This window comes from Chinchilla lanigera, unplaced genomic scaffold, assembly GCF_000276665.1.
Source record: "Chinchilla lanigera isolate Chin_1 unplaced genomic scaffold, ChiLan1.0 scaffold00007, whole genome shotgun sequence".
Taxonomy (NCBI): Eukaryota; Metazoa; Chordata; class Mammalia; order Rodentia; family Chinchillidae; genus Chinchilla; species Chinchilla lanigera.
The window spans coordinates 11,525,931-11,551,985 of record NW_004955408.1 but is presented as its reverse complement, the minus strand read 5'-3'; the positions used below and the strand labels follow the sequence as shown (position 1 = coordinate 11,551,985).

Genomic DNA, 26,055 nt, shown 5'->3' with positions numbered 1-26,055 from the left:
TACACTGAAACACTAACCTCCCATGGGATGGGATTAAGAGGGGAAGGCTATGGAAGGTGAGACTTGACGGAAGAGATTTCATGCATGGGGTTAGAATCTCCATGCATGGGGTTAGAGCCCTTCCATCTCACGAGGGAAGAGACCTCATGCATGGAGTTAGAGCCCTCATAAAACGAGGGCAAGTCCTTCCTCCCCTCTGCCACTCGAGGCTACAGTGAGGAGACAGCCATCTGAACATCAGACTCCAGATCTGCCGACATAGAAGTCTTGGACTTCTCACCTCTAGAACTGGAAGAAATGAGTGTTTGTTGGTTAAGTCATAGTACTCTAGTACTCTTGTTAGAACAGCCTGCCCTAACAACTTTACATTTTACTGGAAATGATTGCACCCCAATATAAAAGTTTAAAACTCCACTTGAGTATGTCTTAGCCCAATTCCCTTCCCAACATTCACTTTCAAAGATCCAAACACAGAACCATACTTCGAGTTTTTTCCTCCAGAGGGCCACAGGCAGCCTGACGCTGCACAGTGCCAAGGACAATGCCTGGCATGCTCTTGGCCTTGGGGCAAGTGACAGAGCTCCTGCCCAAATCGTTCATTATTCCTGTTCACACTAGGGAGACTGGGCTTCTCTGCACCCCGGAAAGCACACTCTCCATCCCCCTTTTCAAATGTCCTACAAATGGAATTTCTGAACAGCAGGGAGCTCAGATGAATAACCCTGGTGGGCACAAAAAAATTGCTACCTGTATTATATTCTGACTCTCGAACTTTTCTTTGCTGGTCTGAGTCTAGAGGATGGGCTCTGGGCGGGTGCAGCTACAGCTGAGTTCAAAGCCCAGTTCCCCGATTTACCAGCTGGATATCACTTAAACCCTGAAGCTTTGGTTTCTCCTAAGATGACGACACATCAAATCCACCAAGATGGTTGGAGGTTTGCCTGATACACAGAGCAGGAACCGTGGTACTGTGAGCTTGGGCTGTGGCTGTGAATCTCTGAATGTGGAGAAGCGAGTGCGGGCGGGGCATGACTTCATACGACACACCGTGTATCCCACAAGGGGACGTCACAGAAGTCAGAACCCGGACAAGCTGATGAAACACGTTCCCAAGCTGCAGGTTTTTGCTCTGTATTCAGAACACTAAAAAAGTGAGAGCGGCCCAACAAGCCTGCGCTGGGCGGAGTCCCTCGCTCACCCGAGGCTGGAACAGCTGTGCTCTGTGCTCCCTTCTGAGGAGGAGCCACCACTGCCTTCCTCCTGAACACTCACCCTTCTGAGCAGTCTCCTAAACCCGGCACCCAGACCTCCACTCTCCCACCCAAGGGGCTTCCAATACGTTTCCTAAACACTTCCAGGCAAGCGCAAGCTGATGCATGTTCAGAAACTGTTCGGCAGACCTTCAAGATCTAGGTGGAGGATAAAAATTTTGAAATTGTTTTGCCACACAAGGGTTTAATAATGTTCCCCTCACCCCCTGACCCACTTGGTGCACTTAGGAGGTTTTCCGGATGGCATTCCGACGCCCATCTTGGATTCTGTCTAGATGGGAAGTTTAGGCCTCCGTTAATGGCTTAACACCTGTTTCACACAGGCAGAACCTCTGTGAAATGTGCAGAGCTCAAATGTTCCTCCTAAGTGAACAAGCCCCCGCCAGCACCATGCCCCGAAGGACAGCACACACATGCAAGGGGAAACACACACATGCTGAAAGGCGCGTGCACACGCACACCCCCGGAGGGCACCCATCTGACCTGGTGGCTCAACAGGAGGCTGGGCCCTACTGAGAAAATGTGGGAATAGGGGAGCCTGGGCATTTTCTGGGGTTTGACAAAGGAAAAACAGGAATTCAGTGTGACTGGAGACTCTGGCCACTCACCTAACCAACATTTCACTGCCCAAGGTTATAACGAGTGGACCCCGTGGGAAATTGCATCTCCTTATTTGTCTAGCACCTGTCACTCACTGAAAATCAACTTGACCAGATCCACGCTACAGAAAATAGATAACTTCCCGAGGTCTCTAAGAAATCAGTAACCCCGATGAACAAAACAGAGCCACATTATTGCTTGGTAACACTGATTATATTTTCTGAAAAAGCAAATAATATTTTAAGAAGAGGAACAGTTTGGTGAATTTGATCTGCAGGACTGTGGGCACTATTATCTGGGGATGGGACTTTTAAAAAATTGTGATATATATTATTCACATATAGGGTTAATATATACACATAAACTCTCTCTATAGATTAACCTTGATCGCTTTCACCATTTTTAACAGTGGTAAATGGACTTTTAACAGTGAGGCCTCCCTCCAGCCCTCACCAGATGGGGAAGATGCTGAAAATAATGAGGCCTATTTATTTGGCAAACTGAATTTGTAAGCAATTTGCATCCCTGCTCTCTGGAATCATGATTGCTGTTTTCAGGACTCCCAGGAGGAATTAAAAGTGCTTCTAATTTCCTGTTTTCATTACAATTTCTCTAACGAATGCCATCAGCCCACAAACACAAACACAGCCTCTAATTCAGGTTGGAGAGCTGCAGCTTAACTCTCTAAAATCACTACAGGTAAATGCAGTCAGGGTAAATGAACAACACCGCAGCACCACCCTTGTTGGGAAGCTGGTTCGGAGGACTGACTGATGCTGTTCTTGGTTCAGACCTATTGCTACGGCTTGGGTAAAACTGCCCAAGTGTCTCCCTGTCTGTGCTCAATACTGGGTGAGCTGTAGAGCTGGTTCTCAAACATCTGGGTTTTTTCTTGGTATTCTCAGCTCACAGGTAGAGAGACCTCATGGAGTGGTTGTGAATCTCAGAAAATATGCTTGCTTTCTTGAGCCAGGAGTAAAGTGCTTTGGAAAAGACAAGAGGAAGAGCTGTCACATCCGCCCTATCATACTTAGATGCTAACATTTTCGGAGGAAACCAATGCAATCGCTTTTCTCTAGTTCTTCCTCTGCATCCATAGGAGATACACTAGTATGGAATGTTTCTCTGCGAGTGTTTTCCCATGGTAATTCCTTCATGACCCCCCAGATGGTGGTGAATGACCGCAAACCTGGTGGCTTGAAACACCTCTTATATAGTCCTTCTGGAAGCCATCGATCAGTATCACAGACCCCAGTCAATGGTTGGCACGGTCACGCTCCTTCCAGAGGGTTTCAGGGGAGAATTTGGTCTTTGCCTCTTTCAGCTACTGGTGGCTGCCAGCATCCCTGGCTTGTGGCCACATAGCTCTGATCGTCACATCTTCTCCTCTATGTGTGTCCTTGGAGCGCCAGTGCTCGGCTAGCACATGCGCGGTGCTTGTCTGTGTGTGTAATTCTCTCTTAGAAAATATATGTGCTGGCACGTAGGTCTTTTTGCTATTTTAAGATTCTTCACTTCATCGCACCTGCAGAGACTTTTTCAAAGAACATTACATTTACAGGTTCCAGGACCAGGACCGCTGCATTTGGAGACCATCATCAGCCTATTACACTCCGTAAGGGAGACAGGCATCCCCACTTAGCAGAGGCGGAACCTGGAGGTCCGAGTGAAATGAGTAATTGGGCTGATCTGAGACGCAAGGCGATATTCTGCCACATGTACTATAACAGAAGCCACTGGACTGTGTGTATGAAATGTGGAGGAGTCCAGGAGTGGTACTGTGTAGACAGGGGAGGGGGGGTAGCCATGAAGGGGCAGGTGCCACTGGGAGTGTCGTCCCTGGGGCTGGTGGAGAGGCCCCTGGTCGGCCTAAGTGGGAACCTGGCAGCCAGGTGTGCACCCTGCTGAGAGGTACTTGGCTGCCGCAGCAAAGCACTGGTCCTACTGGAGTCAGTACTGAGGAGCAGCAAGCATGAGTCTCTGTGAGGTGAAGTGATGGCTGAGAAGTTATGGCTCCGTGAGGTACAGTTATCACTTAGCAGTGATGACCATGCTGAACCAAAAAATCCATCAACACCTTCTAAAAGCCAAAAAATGACTGGGAAGTGATTTAAAAGGATTCTTTTTCCCCTAACGTCAGCACTAAGTGACAGCACTCATAGGCTGCTGTACTTGAACTCCAGAGCACAGTATGTTCCAAACAGGAAATACCTGCTGACTGTATTCTCCAAATGAGTGCATGCTTTCTGGGGCTCTACCCGCTGCGCACAGGTGGCTGCATGTTCTCTGCAGGGTCTCTAAGTTCCATTCGTTCCTATCATTCTGGAGTCCATTATGCTCTGAAGTCCTGTCTCTACCTCTCAAGAATCAATTACTTCAAGGCTATTGTGGACACCGATTGCAGAGGGAAGAGAGCTTCCCAGGAGGGGACCAAGTGGTTGCCGGAGCTCGGGCCTAGGTGTAAAGCACTGCTATGCTGCAGTCTGGGTTGTAGATATACAACAGTGCTGGAGTCAGGCCCTGTGAGCTGCAGTTTCTCCTATGCACTGAGGGCCTCTGGCATATCTCAAAAAACTGTCATGGGAGTAAAATGAGAAAACACGTAAAATGCACCAAAATGTGCACAGTGGTTATTTCTGAGTTGTACGACAGACGTTTTAGTGCCATGTTTGAATTTTCTATGTCCTTTAATACATACAATGAGCATGTATGTTAAAAAATTAAATCAATAAGGCTGGGTTAAGGGGGACAAAGCAGAGAAGTACCATTTAGGGTGAAGCTATGACCACCTCAAAGAAAAGCTCTGACTTTTCCTAATAAGCAGCTACTGTTTCTAAGACCAGTACTGTATAGACACGGTTCATCTCACTATTATAATAACACTATATGGTAGGTATTACTATTTCCATTTTACAGATAAGTAAACCAAGGCATAAGAAAGTGGGAATTTGCTCAAGGCTACATATCCAGGATTGGCACCTGGCTTGGTGATTCCAGCTCTAGGATGGAGTCATACCCTCACATCACAGCTTCACTGCCACCTCCAGGAAGGGTGCAGGAACCGTGCTCAAGGCTGACTTCCTCTGGTAGTTACTTACTTCCTGTACAAGCTCAATAGGGATGAGTTGGCCCGGCAGCTGACAGGGCTACAACCTAGCTGTACTGCGGGAGGGCCATGCCAGGGAGGGAGAAAGAACAGGATAGTTTATCTCATCTGCCAACAGCCACATTGGCTCCTGCGGGTCCTCCTGGCAAGTGGTAACAGTCCTGGAGAGCAGGATGAGTCAGGGACCCTATTGCTAGTTCTACCACTGATCCATTATGCGGCCTGAGGAAAGGCTCCTCTTGTCTCGGGACTGTGAAACAAAATGGCTGCCAGGCCCCACATTCTCTGAGCCCCTTAATTCCTCAAAAATCTCATAGTTAAAAATGTCATCTAGGAACATTAAAAATAAATTGCCACTTCCTATGCAATAAGGATTGAGCTCTACCTCAGCCCTCCTCAGGCCCTTTAACTCTGGTGTCTTTATTCCCCTCAAAATAACCTTTTCAAAAGACACCTGCAAACTGCAGCCCTGGCCTTTCTGCAGAGAGGATGCTTTTATGCTCGGCAGGGCTCCGCCATTACCCTTTGGGAAGAGACAGGCTGTATGCATGGCAGCAGATTTAAGGCAGGCCCCTGGGGAGACTGAATGCCAGGGAAGGCCACAGAGCAACCCCTGGATCAAGAACACTGACGCCCTGAATCTCCGCACCTCCCAAAGACCTTGGCCGGGGCAGCATCTCGACTCACCAGGGAGCTCTTCCTGGCTTTGTGATTATCACTGACATGGTTTCCTTGGAGACCTACATGGGTTCGCTTGGATACTTTGACCAAGAACCAAGAAGGAGGAAACTGACTTCTTAAAATTATATTTTTAGTTTTAACTCACATATAGTCATCATACATATTTATGGGGTAGACTGTGGCCTTTTAGGTTTTTTTTTTGTTTTTTTTCTGGTACTGGGAATTGAACTCATGACCTTGTGCTTGACCGGCAGGCGCTGTGCCGCTGAGCTAAATCCCCAGCCCTGTGGCATTTTAATATATGCATTCAATACGTAATGATCAGATCAGCAAAACTGGCTTCTCCATCACCTCAGTCATATGTCAGCATTCTTTGTGTTGGGGACATTCAAGATCCTCTCTGCTAGCTTCTTTGAAATAATTAACTGATTCATTCATTCATTCATTCATTCATTTATTTATTTATGGTGTTTTGGTTTTTCTCCGGTACCGGGAACCAACCTCACGACCTTGCGCTTGCCAAGCAGGCGCTTTGCCGCTGAGCTAAATCCCCAGCCCCTAATTAACTGTTTAAAACCCGTCAGCCTGACGGCAGTTACTCTCCCTACTAAACAGCACCACTGTACCCATCAGCCATCCTCTCTCTGTCCTTCTCTCCCCAGCGCTATTCTCAGGGGCTGGTAATCACTATGTCAGTCTCTTCTCTGAGATTAACTTTTCAGCTTCCCTATTATAGAAGCGCACTTGTGTATATAGGCGTACGTGCGTGTGTGCGCATGCGCGCACGCGCTTCCCCAAGGCATATGATAGCCGGCCACAGAAAGATTAAAAAGCTGACTTTTAAAAATACGTAATTTGGGGGCTGGGGATTTAGCTCAGCGGCAAAGCGCCTGCCTGGCAAGCGCAAGGTTGTGAGTTCGGTTCCTGGTACCGGAGAAAAACAAAACAAAACAACAACAAAAAAATACGTAATTTGTGTAAAGCTGCTCTGGTCTAAATCCAGCTGAGCTCCTCTCCATCTTCTATTTGAGGCACGCTGTGTGGTCTCCTTCACAGAATGGTGCCAATGTATCTTGCGAGGTTGAGGGAACAGGAAAGGACTGAATCTCAGCAGACAGATACACCTCGGGAGAAACGCAAAAGGGCAGGCCGGAGTCTTGAAAGGACAGGGGCAGTACGGGCCATCCAACCAGGAACGGTGAAGGGTTGCACTTTGGGTGTCAACTCCAGCTGACTGATGGGGGAGCAGCCGCTCGAGATGTCTGTGCGAGAACTCTGAGGTTCTTCCTGGCCTCATTAGCAGGAGTGCTGTATTAGATTCCCAAGGTCACTGCGACCAACGACTGTAAACTTGGTATCCCCAAATGATAGAAATTTCTTTTCTTGCAATTCTAGAGACTGAGGCCTAAAACTAAGGTGCTGACGAGGCTACACTCTTTGAAGGCTCCAGGAGCGAATCCTTCCTCACCTCTTCCGGCTTTGTTGGCTTCTGGTGTTCCGGGGCCTATGCCAGCACCACTCAAATCTCTGCCAGTGCCTTCACGTGACTGCTTCTGCTTGTGTGTCCCTGAGTGTAAGACTTCCTCTCCTTTCTCTGACACATGCCACTCACAGGATTTAGGGCTTACCTTAAATCCAGGCTGATTTCATCTTGAGATCCGTAGCTAAGTGCATCTACAAAGATTCTATTTCTAAATAAGGTCACGCTCTGAGGTTCCAGATACAGACGCACAGGGAGGCGGGGTGGTAGTCAACCCACTGTGAGTGCCACAGTAGCTGAGCAACACGGCTAAGGGTTCAGGACTGAGCAGAGACAGCACTTGTGCCTTCTACCTGTCACCTCCATCTGGCCAAGGGGCCAGAAGTGGGATTCAGAACAGAAGAGGGTCTCAATGAGGAAGATAACATATAGCCTACCTAAACTAGATCAACCACGGAAAAGAATAAATAAGGAAGATTCACAGGGGAGGTAGGAGGTGGGGCTGGGTGTCACAGAAGATGAGGATGAATTTATTAACAGCTGTGGAGTAACTAAGAAGGGTATCTTTGCTTTTGAAACCTCTGTCCAAAAAAAGATCAACAAGGGGCAATAAAATGATCACTCGCCAACTAGAGCAAAAATGTGGGTGCACTGGAAAAATTAGTAGCATCCTAAGGATCATTCTGCTGGGGACAGTTTAGGCTTTTTTGGCCCAAGGAATGAGTGCTCCTCTCACTGGGAAAAAGCCTTTCCAGGCTGGTCCCTGAAAGCATCGTGCGTAGATGCCTGTTGGTTGCCATGGTGAATGATGCTGATGTGAAGAAATGAATAATGTGAGCGTTGGGGGCGACGGTGGGATTACTCAGTGGCGAGTGAGACATCAAGGAGAGCCCAGAGCGGAGGAAGCCACCATTCTTTCAGCTTTGGTCCACTCTGCCTCGGAGGGTAGAGCTCTACCCAGATACACTGCGAGAGTCAGGTAAGAGATGTAGCTGGCTCGTCTTGAAAATGGAAATGGCTTTCCTCTCACACTCTGCTTGGAGAAGGGCCAGGCAATGGTAAACGAATAGCTGAACACAGGGAGAATTTAGAAATAGAGCAGAAGCAGCAAACTAAAAAAAGGACCCAGATTTGCCTCTGAAAGCCGAGAATGAGGCTAGCACCCTGAAAGAGAACTCTTAAAAATGTCTGCTGTAGGGAACCCGGGCTGTGAAAACAGCCCGCTGCTGATACAGGCAGGCGGGAGGAAAAGCGTGTGCGTGACGAGAATAGGATTCCTGATTGCTCCCGATGCCACGGTTTCATGCAGTCATTCCCTGTGTGTCACAAGGAGTGAATTACGCTCCGGTCTGTGTGGTGGGAAGCGGGTTTGCGGGCTGTGTGGGGAGGGGAAGCGTGTACGAGGAGACCAGGGGGCCATCACAGATGCTCAGGCTCCTTCCGGACAACCTTCCCTGGAAAGATGCGAGCGTACCATCTCATCCCTCTCCATCTTCCATCTCTTAACAAGAAATTTGCAGCCAACTAAAAGGAACCCTTTCCCTTCCCAGTCAGGTTAGTTCACTACCATCTTCAGAGAAGAAAAATAAGGACTGAAAATGTCCTCAGTGCTGTGTATCTTTCAGCAGCTCAACTCTCCCAGGAAAGTGGGCAGTAAGATGGGAGGCTGGGCGTAGGCAGGAGGGGAGAAAGCCTGGTCGTAACAGAAATCAATTTGGCTTAAAATCCTTTTTGGATCTGTGACTGACTGCTTTTGCCTATGTCGTTGCAACCTAAAATGAAACTTGTGCTTCATGGGGAAGAGGAGGGGTGAGGATGTTTACCAGAGCACACCCAGGTTGCCTACAGCTTTCTTTAGAATTTTACTTGGGGGGATATCCAGTGGAGGGGAACTGTTACCTCTCAGACAGAATTAAAGAGAAACCAAGAAACTTGAAGATGGCTGTCTCTTACCAAAGCAACCTGAAGCAGCCTCGCATGACTTGTCTGGGAAAATTGCAATGAGGACTTAGTCTTGTTCCGCAATAATATTGTTATTGAACTAAGTCTAGCAGCTGTGCATTTGGAAGTGCAGTGGTTAGGCAGCTCTGTGTCATCTTTCTATACATTAGCTGAACAGCCTCAGGTTGCTCATCTGTAAAGTGGGTATCTAGCTTGTGTGGTGTGATGAAGAATGAAGGAAAAAATTTTTTCTTATCGCATGTAAAGCATCCCGTGTGACCTGGACTCAGCAAAAAGTCACTGCCGTGGGTGGCTATTGCCATCACTCAAAGTCATGTACCAGGAATATTGAAGGGTAGTTGTTCCACCGTATTAGGAACTGATCACCTTGACCTAAGGAACTACTTTCCCGGTACCCTTGGCTGTGAAAATACAAATAAATAGAACACAGGAAGAAATGAAAAATCAGTTGGCAACAAGGGAGGAGGTGCATCTCTGTTCTTCATGGACATGGATGACGTACCTGGGCGTCTAAAGAAGTGCAGTGGGCAGAACATTCTAGATCCCTGAGCCACAGCACTCAGAATGGGGGCGGGGGGGTTGGGAAGGGAAATTTCAGGAGAAAGAAATGCCTGAGAGGAAAGAGGTCACAGGATGACGCAGGTGGGCCCTTGCGGGTCTCTCCCTCCCTTATTCCTTCCGTCCATCTGCTTGTTCATCCTTCCATCCTTCCATTTTTCCTTTTGTGTTCTATCAAAGCATCCGAGCCAGGGTGGGATGTGGCTGAGTCACAGGGGCTGAAGCCTCGATGTGCAGTTCTGTTCTGCCCCTGCTTTTCCAGCCTCGCTAAGTCATGCGTCCCTGTGTCTCCATTTCTTTGACTGCAAAGTGGGTGTTCACCACCAGTGCCTGATTCCGATACTCAGTACACGGCGGCGATGGTTGTGATGGTAAATACGCAAGTAGGGGGTGTCACTCTTCACTGTGACTCTGGTTTCAGAATCGGGATGAACATCGAGGTGGGGAACGTTTCCTACACGGGCGCCATCATCTCCTGGTCGTCCTCGGAGCCCTGCCTGGAGGACTATTACCATATTATGTACAGGCCCAACTGGAACAGCATCTTCTCTGGCTATCTTCGCTACAGCTTCCACCACGAGGAGAAGGTGCCTCGAACCATCAGCTCTGTGGCGCTGGAACACCTCGCTCCCTCCACTCTCTACTTCCTCTGCATCAGCTGCAAGAAGGCGGCCTTCCCCTACAGGCACTACTGCACCATGTTCCACACGCTGGATAAGAGCCCCCTGGCGCCCGGAAGCTCCCTGGTAGACCCCCAGATCTCGCTCTGGGTGCTGATGGCCATTCTGCTGGCCTGCTTCACGGCTGTCCTGGCCTTCATCTGCCTGCAGTTCTGGTGCATCCGTTGTCATGAGCCTCGATGGTCATACAGAGCTGGCCACATGGAGGAAGCCAATGGGTTGGTGAGATGGCCAGAGGAGGCCCCAGCTTTCGGTCAGAGAGAGGAAGACCTGCAGGGGCTCCCCCTGGTGGAGATACCACGCAAGGACTCTGGGGCTGACCCAGGAGCTGAAGACCAGCGCGATGCACCAAGCTTACCCAGGGAGGGTGGCCAACAGCCTGCCATATTGCCTCATTGCAGGGAGTGAGAAGGGAGATGACAGTCCCCACTATGTACCCTAAAGCCCCGCCCCCCATACCGTAGGTCTTCTGTAAAAATGTACAGGCTACCCAGTTCTCCTCCCTCAAATGTCAGTGCTATTGTGGATTCCTGGTGTCGGATGAAAAGCTTCTCAAACTAGAAAGCATCCCCACTCCAGGGCTGCCACAGGACAAGCATGGCTTCGCTTCACCAGTGTCCCTCTGGGGGGCCCCACTGAGAACTGCAGGAGTTATTCTAACATTCAATCAAGCATGGGTATATTATAGAATAGAAAGAAAAAGTTTGCATGACTTCAATAAAGCACACACAATACTGGAAGGAAATGTGTGGGCCACAGATTTGGGATAAGGGATCGAATGGTCTCTTTGCGATTTGCTTTCTGTCATTCTTCGGAAAGCGTGAGAAGCCTCACACTGGAGTGTTCTCCAACCTGTAGGCGACCACATTTCACCTCATGTCCCATTTTCATTTTTTAAAAATCCTGGGCCATCTTTATTGTTATTGATAATAACACTTTCTCCTGAAGTTGGCTCACTTTTTAAATTTTAAACGTATTTTAAAAGATAGCCATACATCACTCCTGTCAGCAAGTGGTAAGAGCTGATCTGGGTTAACCACACTTTCCTATCTAGACCCACCGACCCACAGGAGAAAAGCCTCTCTCACGTTATTGTATTTGTCCGGTCAGTTCCTCTCCTAAGTCCAGCTCTGCTTACTTTTTGAAAACAGGGTCAAATGCGGCTATTTTTATTCCAGCAGAAAGACAAATGCTGTCCTCTTTTTTGCTAGGGGACATATTTCACCCTCTGGGCGGCATCCTTTAGTCCTCTCACACAAACCCTGTGGTCAGAACTGAATCGCGCAGCACAAAACCCCAGAATCACTGAACAACACCATGATGAACTGATCAGGAAATGAGGAGCTGGTGAGCCAAGACAAAGGGCCCACAGACCTAGTTCCCCATGTGTCTTACTGTAGTGCCCGCCTCAGTTTCCACCCGGCATCCGCCCACCCAGTCCATGTCCACCCCGTCCCTGTCAGCTGAGAACAAATAAAGATGCATGTAGTATACTCGCCGTTGTTTATGCCTGGATCTCACTGCTCCCTCGCAATCTCCATGCCTTCTAGTTTTTCTGATTCTGGGAACACCTTCCTATTTAATCTTTCTCACTAGCCCTCTCACAGGTAGGACAAGGCAGGGCTACTTACCTTGGAGCCATAGAGATAATAAGGCTGGACATTGGCAGGTTTATCTCGTTGTGGTTCTTGGGTGAAAGGAATGGCAGTTCGGACAAAACTAGGAAAAGAAAAGAGATGGGGAAGGAGTTACATGGGTCCTACTATGACCCTGCATGGGACACAAGCCAGCAGGAGTCCCCCTCAACCAGGGAAGCTTCACACAGCACAACTGCACTGTCCCAGGCGGTAGCCTCCAAGGCACTGAACTCTTCTGACATCCTCCCACTCAACTACTGTCCCCCTCCCATCCTTCCCACAGATGGGCAGAGCTGCAGCTCAGACCAGCCTCAGCTCAGGGCTTGGGGCTGCTCAGAGGACACCGGGCAACAAAGTGAGTGTGCCCTGGGCCAGCAAAGGGCCTTTTCTAGGGGCCTGTCCCCCACCTCCAGTTGGATTTCAGGAGCTGGGTTCAGTAAATTCTTCCTATAAAAGGGCAGAAGGCAAATGTTTTCAGTTTTGCAAACCAGATAGTCTCTGCTATAAGAACTTCACTCCACAGCTGAGCGTGAAAGCACACAGCAGGCAGCAGTCAATCAATGAGCTTGGCTGAGTTCCAATAAAACATGATGCATTTCATATAATTTTCATGTATCACCAAATACTAGTCTTGATATTCTTTTTCCAATCACCCAAAAATCCATTTCCCATTCACAGGCTCTACCCAAATAAGTGGCAACTCCATGTGTCTATAGTTTTGTGGACTGGGTCAGAGATTGCTGCTCCTTGCTCAAAAATGTGCTAAAAGTCTTAAATCTTTGTACAAGTGGAAATCCGTCTTGCTCGGTGTACCCGGAGCCAAGCCCCTGAGGTACTGAGAGATCTGCAGACACATGCATCTTTGCACAGACTATGAGTACGGTTTCTTTTGCATCGGGCTATGAAGCTCTACAGGGACGAACAGGTCTTTTGTCTCAGTGCCTGACCCAGGCTGTGTGCTCCTTGCAGGAGGACAGCTCCATTCTGTTGTGAATGAGCCTGTTTTGTACACACACGTTCAGACAGGCGGCCATCCTGATGGATGTACAGTAAGATCATGGCACTCCCCTTCCTCAAACTCTTCCAGGGTTCAAAAATGCTTGATTCTGATGTGGCCTCCGGGGTAGTGTAAGGTCTCTCCCTGCTTGATCTTTCATGGCACCACTGCCCACTGCGTTGGTATGACCTCACCAACCTCTCAGTTCTTCAGAAATGCTGGCTGGGATTTTGTTCTCCTGCCACTTAACTTTCTTCCCAATCCTCCTTTGCATCTTAACTCCAGCATTACTTCCCTGAAGAAGGAAGCCTCCCTTGAGGTCTGCTTCACTTCCTGGACTGGACCAGGCGGTGGCTTTCGTCTCCCTTACTTACAGCTGCTGTACTTTTTGTCCCGTGACTGCCTGATCACCTGAGCCTCCTCTAGCCTATAGGGTCCAAGAGGCAAGGTAGTGCTTTCCTGCTCTGCACGACATCCTTGCCTCAGGCACAGAGCCTGTTCCCAAGGAGGGCTCCAAGAGATGCCGGTCACATTTCTGGGTGAAACACTGACCCCTCACCCAGCCCTGGGCCCCTCTGCACAAGGTCTCCCTCACCGGTTTGTGGACCCATTGTAGCAGTAGTTGGGGAGGAAGTCAAAGTTCAGCTCCCAGAAGACATGCAGGGTGATGCGGCCGTAGGGGGCCGACACATTGTGATTGGCCTCCCGGAACATGGCGTCAAAGCTGTCCAGCGTCATGTGCTTACAGAGCAGCCGGTGCGTGAGCCGGTTAATCTCCAGCAGCCACTCAAGCTCCTATAGACAGAAAATGGAGACTGCTGAGGACTTGCATGTAAGGCCCACCCGCGTGCACTTTATCTTGTGGGTTCCTTTCAGGCAGCTGAGAGCCCCTCAGACAATATCTTGGCCTTGTACCTGAGGACGGGGATCCTCCTACAGTGGCACAGACAGTCTTCTCCTGTTCTGAAAAGCAGAAGGAATCACCCGGCTATGCTAGGTACAACAGTGGGGTGGGGCAGGCTGCATGCCTGGCCCCTGGAAGGAGACCACCAACCGTGCAGACATCCTGTTTGCAACCGTTAGGGCAGAAAGCACATCTGCTTGCTTTCCAGTCTCTGCACTGGTGAGGGGAAAGCCTGTCCCTCAGTGTCACAAGTAATAGAAAAGAAAGCTGTGACTCTGTCACCAGAGGCAATTTCTGTGTCTTGCGGAGAGCAATAATTAGAGCTACCACCTTTTTGGTGCTTATTATTAGGCTGAGCCATATGGAGTTTGTTGTTTTAGGTCAAATGCTGTTGCATACTTGTAACTTCATCTGCTTCAAATTAATTCACATGCACTGAATTCTCATCAAAGCTCTGTGAGGTCAGTATTGCTACTGTCTTTACTTTGTGCATACAAAAAGGCAGGCTTTGCGAAATTAAGTAACTTGGCTTCAAACCCAGGAAACTGGGTCCCAAAGTAGACATTTTTACACACTCTACAATTTCTATGAGAATTTTTACAGGAAATGGAACAGAAAGTCTCCTGCTTTGGACTGCAGGCCCCTCAATCAGACAAGGGACAGCAAAGGTGAGGCTATAAGCCTTGGACGGGAACTCTGCAATGGGCCTTGAGGACCAGGGACCTATGGATGTTGCAGGCCTGGGCCACTTTGAATCCCCGTCAGGCAGAGCATGGGTCAGGGAGAATGTCTGAGCATGGGGGACCCTGCATTTGCTGGGAAACAGAAGCAGAGGGAAGTCCCTCAGGCTCGCTTTGCTTTCTTCTTGGCCTGTAACTCCTCAGCCACTGCTACTGAAAAGCACTAAAGCCCAGGAGAGAGTGAGAGAAAGAGAAGGCAGACCTAATGCTGTGGCACTTGGGACCACACTGACACTGTTTTAAGACATCTTTTGAGACAGGTGTGACTGTCCCTATTTCATAGAGTCGGGGAGAAACTGAGGTGTGTAAGGTCAAGGAACTTGCCCAAAATCACACAGGGAATACACAACAGGGCCTGGAATGTGAACCCAGCCCTTCTGATTCCAAATCGTGCATTCTGGCCCCGTGACACAGGTACCTGAATAACGACACAGCGCTGTCAATGTCTCTCAAAAGGCAGCTGTTGGTTTGTGATATAAACGCAGTGCGGCTCGCACCAGACAGCCCCGGGGGGATGGGTCGAGGGCCGGCTCTGGTGGTGAGGTAAGGCTGTCACAGGAGGCAGGGACTCAGCTCCCTCCCATCAGGCCCTGCCTCTGCTCCTCGGTCCACTCCGGGGGACTGAGCTCCGCCACTCTGGAACTCAGATTTGACTCTGGCTGTCAATTTAGGCTGCAGACTCTGCAGAAAGCTAGCAACCAGAGGCCACAGCGGCCAGACAGGCCACGGGAGGGAGACAAGCTGCGGTGCGGATGGAGCCCTGGGGCAGGCTGTCCTCGGCTGACAGAGGTGAACCTGCCCCTCTGATACTCCTCTGATGGCTGCCACGTCAGAATGGGCTAGGGTTGGCAAATCCTACATTTTCCAAAGACAGTAAAAATCTAGATTTCCATTCCATAGCAGCAGCCAGAGGAGTAAATCCCTAGCCCCTGTGTACCATGAAGCAATGAAGGATAGAAACACAGAATCAGCTTTCTGCTTTGATCTCTTGGGGCCTGGCTGGCAGCACTGTGCCCGTGTTCCTATTTGCTTAGAAAGGGCAATAAGCAGATAAATAATAAACTGGCAACTGTGAATGGCTTTATTCCTACACATCAGAGTCACCTGGCACATGGCGGCGTCCTATTTGGGGGGGATAATCAGAAATAAGAAACTGGGGAACAACTTCTGGCCTACGGATGCGTGACTTTAAGTTTCACAAGCGCTTCTCCGCATTTAGGAGGGAGCTGAGGAGCTGAGCAGGGTTCTCAACTCTGCTAATGTGGGATCAGGTGGCCTAGCAGGTAATCTAAACTCTGCTTAGCATCACCTTTTGGGTTTGTGCTGGCTTTAAATCAAGAGCCATGTGCTTGCTGGACACATGGCTGAGAGTACCCAGGCGCAGAAAACAGGAGAAAAGACCCCAGGAGCAGCTGAGGTGCCTCCTGAGAGCATCTGAGCTTTCATCAGTAGAGCCAGTTTACTGATGGACAACACAGAGAAGCAAAATGGGAAACTAGAACAGGCAAACAGGCAACATCAGAGAGGGAGTGGAAGGAACTAGGACACCTGAGCGTCAGCCACGCCCAAGTGCTGGCCAGCTGCGGAACCTCAAACGGATGAGAGAATGAGGAGCCTCAAGCTCAGGTGCGGCAATGGGGGACTTGCTCGGGCCTGCGGGGCTTGCAGATAGCTGAAGTGAGCTCGGCCCATCTAAAGGAACATGTAGTCATTTCCAGGCAATTGCTGCCAGCCGGGAACACCAGGCTGGCACTGTCAGAGCTTGTGAAATTTTATTTCAATTCTTCCAAATGTTGTACATTGGCTCAAAATTTCAAATATACCACGCAGCCTAAACAAAACACTGGCTGCGGGTTGCCACGTTCAGCTGCATCAGATGTCACCTAGACTCTTATTTGCTCAGCTGTGCAAAACTGGGTGACCAACTCTCTTCCAAGTCTACAGGTTCTCCCAGCTCGAAAACAGTCGTTTTCCTACCTCAGAGTGGAGGTTTTAAGGGTAGGAAGGGCACAGTACTTGGTTTGCAAGGAGACGGGAGCTTTTCAGACAAGGCAGGAAGGGGTCAGCTTGACCCTCATAGAGGAGCTCCCTGGGGCCTCCAGGTAAGGGTTGTTCTGAGTGGGCTGCTGCCTCCCTTCATAAACAAGGGTTTTCACTGCTTGTTTTGATTTTGTTCCCAGCTAACAGAACATTCAGTGCCTTCCAGAGGTGGGAAGAGGCACACACGGACAGACAGATACACAGGACATGCACTAATCTCTTTTTTCCGTAAGACATGCTCACTGTTGGAAAACTAGAAGATACAGGTAAACAAAAGAAGAAGAAGGAAAAAAACCAATTTCCCACTACTTGGTGCTAATCACTGCCAACGTCTTGGCACACACAAAGGAAAACTGTACTTCTTGAAATAGAGGTGGATGAATTATTTCCCAGAAGGATGCATGCAATTCTTGATCTCAGTGAGCCAGGACTCAGGTGATGGTGCAAGTCCTCATAAGAAACAGTGCAGAAAATTGTCCTTGACAGCACTGCATTCCAGTCCCAAATTTCCTTTTTCATAAACCACTAGTTATTAAATACAAGATAGTAGGCTAAATTCTTTCCAGATATTACCCTATTGTATCTTTCCAGCAATACTATGAGATGCATTCTAATACTTTCTCCATAGTATAGTCAAGGAAACAGGCTTGGAAATGCTAAGGTACCTGCTAAGATCACCCAGCTGGCAGATGGCAGGGCGAGGATGGGACCTCAGGTCGGTCTAATTCTGAAGTCCCAGTTCTTTGCTGCTTTGTTCACTTAAAAAAATAATTCTTTATTTTTAAGTAACTGTAAGCTTACAGGAAAGTTGTTAAAACAGCATAACCCGCATATCCTTTATCCCATTTCCTGAATGTTTACACCTTGCATGACCGTTGTACAATTATCTAAAGAAGAGATTAACTTAGGTACATATTATCCACTGAATATACGCTTCACTTAGATTGCATCAGTTTTCCCACTAAGACTCTCTTCCCCCTCTAGCAATCAGTTCAGGATCCCACATGGCATTTAGTTGTGAAACCTGATGTTTTAGTTGTCATTCATTTCTAATTGCTACAGTTTTAGATTTTTCCTTATCTTTCATGACATGGCATTTTTGTAAAGTATTATTCATTTTTTAAAACAATGACACTCCATAAGGTTTATTTAATATTTCCTCCTGATAAGACTGAGAGCGTGCATTTCGCCAAGAACACATGATGAAAACAACAATGTATCTCAGGACTTAGAACCCTGAGAAGTGGGGGATGGTGCCTGTCAACTTTCTCTACTGTAAACTTACCCTGCTCCCTTTGGAGTTAATAAATGTCTCAGGGAGTCACTCTGAGACTATACTGTCTTATTTCTTCTCAAAGCTCTTTTCTGAGTAATTTTTTGTATAGCAGAGAATTACGCACATGTTTACGGTTCTAGCCACTGCGGTGCTCAGTACATGGCATTAGGTGGGTGCTGTGCAACCACTACCACCATTCACCTCCGGAGATGCAACCTCCCTAACTGGATCTCCAGCCATTCAACACTAGTTACTTTTCCCTTGGCAGACACAGTTCAACTTTCTGTCTCTATGAATGTACCTACTGTAGGAACCTCACATTCAAGGAATTGTATAATATTCTTCTCAAGGTTTCCCACTAATCTTAGCTTGGACAGATTTTGCCCACAACTATTCTTAATGTGACATGCTAATAAATGATTTTTTAGTTTTCTTCATTCCTTCTACTCATCTGCTTTGGAGTATTAAAGTTTTCCTTTGATGAACTGAATGTTCAGCAGTAACGTTTATTCTAATTCTTGAAGTGAGAAAATAAAGCAGTTCCAATCACTGCTTTCTAGAACAAGGGAACAGGTCTGTTCTAAGCTTGTGTCGGATCAGAATGAGCTGCATAATGTACTGAGCAAGCGTAAAATGCCAATGTGGGGTCCCATGTTAAAAATTACTAAGACTTTCGCGATGGTAACAACAGAGCACTAAACCAATGTCACAGCCTGCTGGGTCCTCTATTACTGCCCCATGAAGTCTGCTGTGCCATCTCCTCGAGCTTCCTGGGACCATTTGCCTATTGCTCAGCACTACAGATCCTGCACACATGCAGCCATGCCCAAGGATGGGTCATCTCTAGAGATCTCAAGGAGATCCCCTCCTCTCCCTGGCCCTTGCCCCGTTGTTCAGGAGGACATGATTATTCTCATTCCAATTGAGTTTTTCTTTCTCCTGCCTTGTTAAGATAGGAGATCCACTGCTTCTCTTGCACTGACCCAGTATCAGCTATCAACAATCCCCGCTGGGCTTCTAGTCTCACCACCCCACAGTAGAAGGCCTACCAGCCCTCCATCTCTTACCACAATGGAGGTTAGGTCTTCACTCTCGAAGCGGCTGATGGCCTGGTCCAAGGATTTATACATGGCCGCAGAAATGCGCTGGGTGATGAGTCTGTTCAAGTCGATGGATCTACCCAACAGCTAGACGGCAGAAAGACGGGGCAGTTACTTAAGATTCATGCTAACATGTGACAACTAAATGCAATGCACTGAAAAGATATGGATTAAAATGAGAAATACTGGGACAAATGGGGACTGTGGGTAGAAAACAGCATTGTTAAATTTCCCAAGTGTGGTAATTTTATTTTGATTTCATAAGAGAATTTTCTTGTTCTTAGGAAGTACAAGCTGAGCTATGCAGTGGTGAAACGTCACAGTATCTGCAATTTATGCTCAACTGGTTAAGAAAAGTGTACTTACACTAACGTACACACATGTACACACAAATTGACACTATTGTGTGTATCTGAGCATATATTTGAAAGAAAAGTCAACTAAATACAGTCAAATGTTAATGACCATGAATCTGGCTATACGATAGGAAAGTGTTTATTGTGGTTTTCTTTCAACTTCCCTGCAGGCTTAAAATATAAAAAGTTGAAGAAAAACACCATTCACTCAGGCTATGGAAAAAGGCTTAGAGGGGACTCTACTCTCCCATAACTACGTCTGCTGGTATCCTAAATTCAGGCTTGAGGTTCTTCCTGCATCTGTCCTGTGCTCAAATCAGCCACAAGACAACAGCAGCCTCAGCAGTGGCCTACTTTGTGCATTCCTGGGGGCAAACTTAGCGAGCACACGGAGAGCCGATTAAAGGATGGAAAAGACAGCATCGGTTAATATCCACAGGGATACACACGAGCATGCTTGCACATGCTATGCAGATACCAATAAACATTTAGTAACCACCTGCTGTGTCCACTATGCTTTGCGGGCTGCCGGGTGATTGTTCCTAAGTGTTTTTTTCCTCGCTTTTCTCTTGGGGTAAATTTTCTACTGCTGACTAGGGGCCCACATTGTGATCGCACGTGCACACGAAGCCCACAATATTTAATATCCGGTGGCTAACGCTGGCTGCATGGTAACTGGCAGCAGTAATCTTCCGAGAGGCTGACGGAAAAGCTCCCACTGGGACTGCACTGGTGAAGGAGAAAGGGTGTTGATTCCTCTTCTGATTATTCCCTCCGGATTTCTGTTGGCAATGGGAGTGTCCAGGGTTTTCAAAGTCGAGTCCTTTGTTTTCACCATGCTCATCTTGGCCTCAGCTCCGACCCTTCACAGAGAGCAGGGGCCACAAAACGTACACAAAGGCCACGGCACCACCAGGCGGACCACGGCAGGTAGGGCACAAAGTCTTTGGGGGTATCTGCTAAGGCGTGTGGCTCATCTACACATTTTTAGACAAGTGTAAGTTTCTCAGCCCCTAGCAGTGATTCCTCTCCTCCTGGAATTAAATGTTAACAGAAACCATCCCACAGACGTGGAGCACAGTTTCCACCCCGGGTTTAACCCAAGGTGTTACATTTTAAAGGAGCCGCAGCCTTCTTTCACTTACACGAGCATCTAGGCTCCGTTCAGGGACAGATGACCCATCTCTGCATACCAGTGCTAATCGAAAGAAGTGGGTTCTAGTTAGTGACCTCAGGACAAAGGCTTTGGTGGCCACTAGCTGCCACAGGTGACCTGGAAATGAGTTGAGAAGCCTAAATCTTGCACCAAAGGAAGCTCTTGATTGTGAGAGTCTGAGGCTGTGTGACACCTATTCTTGGAAATCTGCACTAGGCCATTCCCAGGGCAGACACTACGGAGTCCCGACTCCTTGAGCTCCACGCTAACTTCCTAGATTCCCAGTCCCGCCTGCTGCCTGTCCCCTGTGGCTCTCCTTCACCGTACCTGGACATGCCTCTGTTTCAGCAGCGTTTCATAGCGGTTGGACGGTGGATATGGAATGATGACTCCATAATTCTTACATTCAGCTCGAAAACGTTTATCCAACAGGACACTGAAAAGAATCAAAGGTAAACAGGGTCAGTAAACACGACAGTGAATATCTCTTAATGTCCAGCCACATTGATTCCAGACCACAGGATCTACCCTAAGAGGGCTGTCTTGCATGTCTCAGACACAACTGCTATCTGCTCTAAAGCAGGGTTTCTGGAAGTACTTTTCAGCCATGGAAACTCAACATGTGAGAGAAAGCTTCTAAGTTAAAGATGGGGAAAGAGTCAAACTGCTTTTCTCTTTAATTCATTTACCAAAAAAGCAATTCTCTGCATGCTTAGTACATCCCAGGGAACATTCTGGGTACTGAGGACACCAAGTCCCTGTCCTCACCTTACATTCTACTGAAGAGAGACTGAGAGAGACTGGTACTGACTGGTATTGCGTAAGTAAGCAGAGGAATAAAATGATTTCTTTCTTTTCTTTTTGTTTCTTTCCTTTTTTTTGTAGTGTTGGGGACTGAACCCAAGCGTTTGCACTCAGCTACATCCCCGGCTTTTTTTTCTCATTTTGAGACAGTGTCTCACTAAATTGCCTCGGCTGGGCTCGAATTTGCAATGCTCCTCCCCGGCTTCTCAGAGTGCCAGGATGATAGGCACATCCACAAGACCCAGCTAAAATGATTTCTGACAACAGGAAACCTGTGCCTTTCACCAGGTGTGCGTGCACAGGCACACGCACACACACACAGTCACCTTGAACCCCACACCAACCCCACAAGTTGGGTGTACTATTATCTTCCACACTGAGGCACGGATTGCAGAGGAACAAGTGCTCTGAAAACTGTAAGTCAGGGTCACTCGGGGTTAGGAGGTCCGGGAAAGTCTCCTAAGTTTTGTGGGACAGAGACCTGAATGATAAAAAGTGGAAAGGTCTAGTGCAGTGATGGTGAAACTTTTAGAGAACTAGTGCCACACTGCAATCCAAACCCCACTTATTTATCTCAAAGTGCTAACGCTGCAATACTGAGGTTTTAGTTTAAGAAAAAAACCTCACAATTAGCATCTTTTGTCTTAAAAGAAAAACACAGTAATACGTGTGCCACAGGCTCCCCACCACTGGTCTCATGGAAGGCGATCACAGACACCGTACACTTGTTCTGTCTGAAGAAAGGAGAGCTGGCTGGCGTGGATAAAGGTCAGGCTATGCTGGAAAGAACGCTGCAGAAATGAACTTATCACGCTGGTCCAGGGGCAGGCTGCGGGGCAGCACACGTGCCAGCAGGGGCAAAATGTATCTTAGATGTGCCTGGAAGCCATTTAAAGGTTTTAAGCAGGTAAGAGACATAAAGTATATTGTGTTATCCAATATAGCAGCCACCAGCCCCAGATTTCGTGTGTGTGTGTGTGTGTGTGTGTGTGTGTGTGTGTGTGGTACTAAAGACCAACCCTAGGAGCACTCTACCACTGAGCTACATCCCTGGCACATTTTATTTTTTATTTTCAGACAGTGTCTTGCTAAGTCACCCTGGCTGGGGTCAAGTGTGCAATCCTCCTGACTCAGCTTCCCATGCAGCTCGATTGCAGATGTGTGCCAACACACGTGGCCACAGGTGCGCACTGAACACCTGAAATGATGCTGGTCCAAATTGAGATGTGCTGTAAAATACATCCTAGATTTTGAAGGCTTACAGAAAGAAAAAAAAAAAAAGGAATGAAAGAGAATCTCTAATAATTCTTAATTATATGTTAAAATTATAGTGTTTTGATGTGTTGAGTTCGGTAAGATATGCTACCCAATTAATTTTACATATTTCCTTTTCCTTTTAAAATACAGCTACTGTAAGTCCCCAACTTATGAACAGCTGAGCTGCAGACTCTCACAGGTGTACTGTATAAGACTCACTTTGTCAAATTATGAATGAATCTGCCTTATGAACATTCTTTCAGAACGGAACTCATTCGCAAGTCGGGGACTTACTGTTCTAAAATGTCTTCAATGGCCGCTGTAGCTCCCATCTGTGGTGCCTTTCATGTCTTACTGAGTGGCACTGACCGAGGTTACTGTGCCCTCCTGTGCTTTCTCCCCGTTTTCCAACCTCCCCTAACTTCCCACTGGTCTCACAGGAAGTGGTGTTGACTCAGGGCTGTACTTCTGGTGAGGGCATTTTAGAGACTAAATATACAGAGGACTGAGTGTGTAACAGGCCGAGTCTGTTACAACTGGATTGATATTTGGAATCACAATAGTCTTCGAGAAGTTGGCAGCTTAGCTCATAGGACCACATCCTATCCAATCCACTTTTCTTTTTCTTTTTTGAGACAGGGTCTCAGTATGCAATTGAGGCTGGCCTGGAACTCACTATGTAGCCCGAGCTGGCCTCAAACTTGCAGTGATCCTCCTGCCTCAGCCTTCCGAGTGCTGGGGTTACAGGTGTGTGCTACCATGCCCGGCTCACTTGCATTCATTAAAAACTGCTCTGTGACAGGTGGTGTCACTGTGCTTCCTTAAAATCCTAAATATATGCTCACTATAGGTCCAACTGTAAGAGTCATTTGCATGCATCCTATGCTGATAGCAACTTGTATCAGCTGTACTCGGACTCCTATTTGAAATATATCAGAGCAAATTCAATTGTCAGAAGCAGAACCATCCCAATTCTTTCCATGAAAGAAAAACAAGGTCAGGGACTATTCTTGAAATTACTGGTCAGTCCATTTGGATTTCCAACAAGAGTATTACTTATAAGATAATCTGAGGTTTTTCTGGACTAGTACTACTACAGGTTAAGGCCAGGAACTCACAGGGGCCTTGCATTTAAATCCACGCATTTGGGCAACACCACTGAGTCCCACACTTCTGATTCAGACTTCTTCGCCGGCCTCCCATCTGGCTTCACACACCTATCCTTGCTCACCTCCATTCCATTCTCCACACCTCCATAATCTTAAGGAGTGAACTTTTGAAATGGAAAATCAGACAAAGTCACTGCTATGCCTCTGCCACCATTCTGTGTGGCTTCACTCCTGGAACAGGATCTGGCTCTGCCGCCCTCTCCGGCTTCATCACACAGTCCCCCCTTGTGGCCTTGGGTGCAGTGACAGTCTCGAGTCCCGCAAACCCTCCCTACACTCTTATCTTAGGTGAAGTTACACCACAGGGGCTGCACAAGAAGTTCCTTCTGCTTATAATTTCCTGCCTCATTTTCACCTCGTCTAATTTAACTCCTAAGATGTTGCTTCCTTAAAATGACCTTTGACGGCCTCTCCCAGACCCTAGGCCAGGTTTAAAATGCTACATGGGTCTCAAGCTTGAGTCTGAGGGCAGCCTGAACCGCAAAGCGAGACCCATGGGCTTTGCCTTCACTGACAGCGCATGAGCTCCTTTGTCACTTTCGTCAGTGTCTGTCTTCCCGTAGGACTGCAGGCTCTGCAAGGTTAGTACTGTATCTGCCTTATTTCCCTTTTTAATGTATTCTAGCACCTTGACCAGGCCACGGAATTGCTCAATTGTCCTTAGATGTTGCAGAAGGGAGAACAGAGAACCACGTCTACCAAGAACCAGTCTTTGTGGGCTCTCCTACCTGCCGGCCATAGCTTTGTAGTAGGCAAAGATCTGGTCCGCCAGCTTGTAGACAAACTGATCAAAACACAGGTTCACCTGGTGAAGAGGAAGAGGAAATGTCAGTGATGTCTGTCTAGTTTTATCACAGAAACGTAAAGAGGGCGGTGGGCGAGACTGCGCAAAGTGTGTCCTACAGCAACGTTAACAGCTGCGAAAGAAAAAAAGCAAGGAAGGAGAGGCTGTGGCTCCATAAGTCTGATCACTTGCTCCCAAGGTCTTCTGTTACTCAACAGATAACACAAAGTCCTGGGCTGTCATGCAGCAGCCCGCGTATACAGCGGGCGCAGCAGCAAGCACCCACAGTCCCCTGCGGTGACTCCTGGCAGGCTGCTGACTCAGTAGCAGCAGCCTCACCTGCCTCATCTGTTTCTTTGCTGATAATCTTTGTTTTTTCCTTTCCTTTCATCTTATTTTACTTGACAAACTTAATCATGAAGACTCAGAAACGTAAAAGCTCCTTTCTTCAAACTTCTTGTTTTTAATGCATTCCAGTATTTCATCACAGCCAAGGTACAAGACGAGTTCAAAGCAGGCACAGAGCATCAAAACCACATCTTCCAATGGCAGCCGGGGCTAGAAAGGGCCAAAGTGGGACTTCAGAGGGACAGGGCTCTGGTGGCAGCAATACGCAAGGAGACATCCTACATAGCTGATTAATTTTTGGTTCCTATTCGATTCTCAGCTCTAGAAGGTCAACTCTTTGACAGCTTTCATCATCTTTTATTGGCTCCTCCTCCTATTATGCAGAAAACAAAAACACTATGCCTAGTGCTGCCTTCCTACCCCAGTAACTGAGGCCTCAGTCTGGACTTTGAGCTCCAAGGTCCCCAGCAGGTTCCACTCCAGGCAAAGAGGCTACAAGGCCAAAGTGGATGTTGACCTGGACCCAAGAGGCTCCCCTGCTAGAACCAGCTCTGAGAGCTCTGCCCAGATTTCTTGGGCCCCTTCCAGGGCCACATGGCCTCTTCTCTGGGTTCGCCGCTGAGGTTAAACTGCACTGAAGGGTATGAGCCCCAGGTCTTCGGCTTGCCTAAGGGTGAGGGTTTGCGGCGAAGGTGGGACAAAGCTTGGGTGTCTATATGCACACACAAGAAGCCCTTCACGGTACAGGAACAGTTTGCAGATGAGCAGAGAAAGAAAGCAGGCCACAAACTCTGTGTGTGTCTCAATTTGTACACGATTACATGTGGTAACCATGGTGACTAGGAAGATCACTCTTCCGAGTAAGTACATCACTAATCCCCCACTTTATGCTACTAGCTACAGATTTGCAAAGTTCAGCCTCTCAGGAAAGCGCTTCAGGAACAACAGCAGGATGACACTTGCCTCAGCTTCGATCTCATCGTACAGGAACTGCTTCTTAAACTTGGTCAGAGCGTAGTAGGCGCTGTCGTTGTACAGATCCAAGGGGTAGAGGACATACCTAAAGAGGAGACACCAGGGCTAGCAGCTTGCTAAGGCTCTCACTAAAGGCAGATTTACAGAGGATGAACGGAGTTAGGAGGGAGGAGC

At 47.9% G+C, this 26,055-nt stretch overlaps 2 protein-coding genes across 3 annotated transcripts in view; one reads left to right on the top strand and one right to left on the bottom strand.

The window, feature by feature from the left end:
* The window catches only part of Cyfip2 (cytoplasmic FMR1 interacting protein 2), a 102,738-nt gene that overhangs the window by 34,643 nt on the left and 42,040 nt on the right, over positions 1–26,055 (bottom strand). For both annotated transcript variants that reach the window (XM_013508777.1, XM_013508767.1), the window contains 6 exons: positions 25,870–25,966; positions 24,503–24,579; positions 20,872–20,980; positions 19,000–19,119; positions 13,568–13,767; positions 11,970–12,057 (listed from right to left, as the gene is read on the bottom strand). In XM_013508777.1, the coding sequence (XP_013364231.1) occupies positions 11,970–12,057; positions 13,568–13,767; positions 19,000–19,119; positions 20,872–20,980; positions 24,503–24,579; positions 25,870–25,966 (691 nt within the window). The remainder of the gene's footprint in view (positions 1–11,969; positions 12,058–13,567; positions 13,768–18,999; positions 19,120–20,871; positions 20,981–24,502; positions 24,580–25,869; positions 25,967–26,055) is intronic.
* On the top strand, positions 7,305–11,821 carry Fndc9 (fibronectin type III domain containing 9). Its single transcript, XM_005376231.2, has 2 exons — positions 7,305–8,117; positions 10,080–11,821. Exons 1-2 carry the CDS (start codon positions 7,963–7,965, stop codon positions 10,744–10,746), a joined length of 822 nt encoding a protein of 273 aa, XP_005376288.1. The 5' UTR covers positions 7,305–7,962; the 3' UTR covers positions 10,747–11,821.

Excerpts from the sequence above, each read along its gene's own strand:
- Fndc9 (XM_005376231.2), top strand. The coding sequence starts at position 7,963 with ATGAATAATGTGAGCGTTGGGGGCGACGGTGGGATTACTCAGTGGCGA. Across the intron at positions 8,118-10,079 it reads AGATACACTGCGAGAGTCAG|AATCGGGATGAACATCGAGG; the intron begins GTAAGAGATGTA and ends CTCTGGTTTCAG.